Source organism: Gossypium arboreum, chromosome 3, assembly GCF_025698485.1.
Source record: "Gossypium arboreum isolate Shixiya-1 chromosome 3, ASM2569848v2, whole genome shotgun sequence".
NCBI classification, from domain to species: Eukaryota; Viridiplantae; Streptophyta; class Magnoliopsida; order Malvales; family Malvaceae; genus Gossypium; species Gossypium arboreum.
In genome coordinates, this window is record NC_069072.1 from 94438929 (window position 1) to 94442650 (window position 3722).

Here is a 3722-nt window from a genome sequence, read left to right on the forward strand (position 1 = left end):
TTCAATGTGGTAGGTGAATGGACCTGGACAAATAGAACATTAACTTTTTTGTATGGGAAAGGTAAAAATCTCATCCAAAATCTTGATCCTTTTGATACATCAATTATTACTAATATTTTGGGAGGTTTTCTAGATATTTTTCATCTCAAAAGTTTAATTACGACTATTGTTATTGAGGAATTTGGTCCCTTAGTTAAAGGGACCAAATTTCTCAATCTCCTTTGAGCTTGTGAAAAGAAGGTTTGAGGCCTTAAGTGATCCAGCTCTCAAGGTGAGCCTAAAGAAAGCTAAGTTGGTTACTTTGAAATTAAGGACCACCTAAGTAATGGGACCATCATGAATCCGAAGGAGCAAACCATGGGAGACTTCTATGAGTTGAGTAGTGACATGTTTTGAATAGAACTTGATGAACCATTGGGAAAATGGTACCATTATTAGAGGGTTGGTAAAATTGAGCCCTTATTAAGATTCATAAGCGGCACAGTCTAATGCACAAAAAGAAAAGTTGAGGCTGAAAAGGGTATAGCATGTTATCCAACTCTTTTGACTAAATGCTAAAGATAATGTTGTTGTCACCTGTCTGAATTTAATGTTGGGATCAACTTTGAGGGAGGAGGGTGATAACAAAAGGGTTGTTGGATAACATCTCAAAGAAAGTTTAAGTTTGTTGTGGGATTTAATGTTTGATCTTTAGTTGACTAAACATCTTGTGTTTGTGCTTAATGTATCTTTCCTTATCTTTTTCTTGGTCTTATTAGTTACTGAAATTAAGGACTTGAAGTATAGTTTAGATCATATGCATTTATATGACTCATTCATATAAACGACTGAAACCTCGATGTAAAGTGATAATTCGTCTCTCAATTTTATTTCTGGAAAGGTTAATTGAACTTATTTGTTTATGGGGATGTTTTTCGTGCGTTTTCACCAAGTTGGCATTGGTGTGTATTTGTCGCATGGACTATCTTCTATTTTGCAATGAAATGATTTCTTGTAAGCATAAAAAACCAATAAAAAAAACAAGTCCCACAAAAATTATAAAAATGCTAAGCAACTTGAGAAAAAAATATGTTGTATTAAAATAGAATTCTTTTAAAAAAAAAATCAAATCTTAAACGGGATATTTTCATTTCAGCAAACGAAAGGATAACGCGTGTCAAAATTTCATTATCCATCCACCTACTACTATCAATAATATTGGAACCACAGTTATAATCCGTTGTTTCCTCTTAGAAGGCTTCACTCCACAAAGCTCTTTGCTTTATCCCCTTCCAAAGATGGACCGCTTCTCTCTTCTCTTCCTCCTCCTTTCCTCCGTCGTTGCTTCGGCCGTCGTCTCCGACGTTAATAGCGATGACGATCCTCTCATCCGTCAAGTTGTTTCCGATGGTGGTGTCGAGGAGGACTCCGATGACCATCTCCTTAATGCGGAGCACCACTTCACGCTGTTCAAATCCAAGTATGGGAAAACCTACGCATCCCAGGAGGAGCACGATTACCGACTGGGAGTCTTCAAGGCTAACCTGCGTCGGGCCAAGCGTCATCAGGTCCTGGACCCCAGTGCCGTCCATGGCGTCACAAAGTTTTCCGATTTAACTCCATCGGAGTTCCGCCGCCAGTATCTAGGCTTGAAACCGCTCAAGCTCCCAGCCGATGCTCAAAAGGCTCCTATCCTTCCGACTGACAATTTACCGGATGACTTTGACTGGCGTGACCACGACGCCGTCACTGGCGTTAAAGACCAGGTAATATTAGAATATAATTAGTTTAATCACACATATCATCCTTTTTATGTCATTAGTTAAATTTCTCTCTTTGTTTATGATGATTCTTATTTGTTTATGTTTATATTTAGGGTTCCTGTGGATCGTGTTGGTCGTTCAGTGCGACGGGGGCTTTGGAGGGAGCCCATTATTTGGCGACAGGAGAGCTTGTAAGCTTGAGTGAGCAGCAGCTTGTTGATTGTGATCACGAGGTTTCAATCTTTCTTACTTTTCTTTACATCTCTCGATTATTTACCAAAAGAATTTTATCCTTCTACTTTACAAGAATTAAAAACCTAATTCTATTATTTTAATTTATCCGAATTTTATGATGATATTTTAGTAAAAATGAGAAGTTAATTAAATTGGGTTGATATTGTTAAAGCTTGTAGCAACTTATATGCAAGTAGTTTAACAATTGATTTGTAATAAATTAGTAAAATTTAACTATTTTAATTCATGTATTTACTAACAACTGAACTAACTTGTCAGTTTTTGTGAAGTATGACAACCATTGTAGAGATTGATGCATTAGATGGGTGAAAACTGTCTGTTAAGGATGTTAATTAACTGGGAAAACTTTGATGCTGTTCTGTAATTTCAAAATTTTCTTTTATATGGTTTTTGGCTGCAAATTCAGTGCTAACATTTGGCTACTGGCTAAAAACACGCATTAATTATCAATCTAACAAACAACAATCCTTCAACTAAAGATTGGGTATTTTACAGTGTGATCCACAACAGTATGGTGCGTGTGACTCAGGGTGTAATGGTGGTCTAATGACCTCTGCTTTCGAGTACACCCTGAAGGTTGGTGGACTTGAGAGAGAGAAGGATTACCCTTACACTGGGAATGACCGTGGTCCCTGCAAATTTGACAAGACCAAAATCGCTGCCTCTGTTTCTAACTTCAGCGTCATTTCTGTTGATGAGGATCAAATCGCTGCTAATTTGGTGAAGCATGGTCCCCTTGCAGGTAAGTTTCATGCCGTTTGGAGTGTCTGTTACGGTCCTTGATTTGTGAACGAATCTAATCTAAATATGTTTTGGTTCTTGCAGTGGGTATCAATGCAGTTTTCATGCAGACATATATGGGAGGAGTTTCATGTCCTTACATTTGCTTTAGAACTTTGGATCATGGAGTTCTTCTGGTAGGGTACGGAGCTGCTGGTTACTCCCCAATCCGCTTTAAGGACAAGCCTTTCTGGATCATAAAGAATTCATGGGGAGCAAACTGGGGAGAGGACGGATATTACAGAATATGCAGAGGTCGCAATGTTTGTGGAGTGGACTCCATGGTCTCAAGTGTGGCGGCTTTGCATACAAAGTCTCAGTAGCATAGCCCTGTAAATGACTGAGATAAGTAACAGTAATATTAGTATCCATCAGTATGTCTTAACTCTGGATTTATGCCATCTGCTAAAACGGGTTTATTCCAATCCTGGTTTATGCAGCCACCTTTAAAAGGCTGCATTTAGTAGCTTTAGAATTTTAATCTCAGCATATGAACCTCTTTTTTCTTGGGCAATGATTTTCATTGTACCAAATAAAAGGGGTGTATGCTAGAGATGATTATTACTTATTTGTGTTGTAACCAAATGTTGTGATGTATATCAGTCTACCTATATATGAATTTGGAACTTGGTATTATCTCTGGGCAGGCCAATGGCAGAATCCCCTTTATTGTTTTGTCCTTTTTCGCGGCAACTCTTGGCCTTGATGATGGTTATAATTCAGAGATGTTGAATCAAGCTATTGGATACTAATACTCGCCATGTAGGGTAAAATGTGTGTTCTTTCCGTCTCTTTCTGTTCACTAATTTTCCCGTGGTCTTCCTTTAACAAAAAGGTATAATAATCATAGAAGAAAAAGATTGTTAGATTACACTATATGACGCATACAAGAGCGTCAATTCCTTTTTTGTTTTCCAAGAGTGCTTTGTAGTTCACCAATCGTTG

General features: G+C 37.9%; 1 protein-coding gene across 1 annotated transcript; it reads left to right on the top strand.

Annotated features, from left to right (window-relative positions):
• The first annotated feature begins 665 nt into the window (after nucleotides 1-665).
• LOC108483373 (cysteine protease RD19A-like) lies at nucleotides 666-3413 on the top strand. The gene is made up of 4 exons (XM_017786733.2): nucleotides 666-1745; nucleotides 1856-1975; nucleotides 2493-2739; nucleotides 2823-3413. The coding sequence occupies exons 1-4, from the start codon at nucleotides 1278-1280 to the stop codon at nucleotides 3098-3100; spliced, it is 1113 nt and encodes a 370-aa protein (XP_017642222.1). The 5' UTR covers nucleotides 666-1277; the 3' UTR covers nucleotides 3101-3413.
• Nucleotides 3414-3722: the final 309 nt, after the last annotated feature.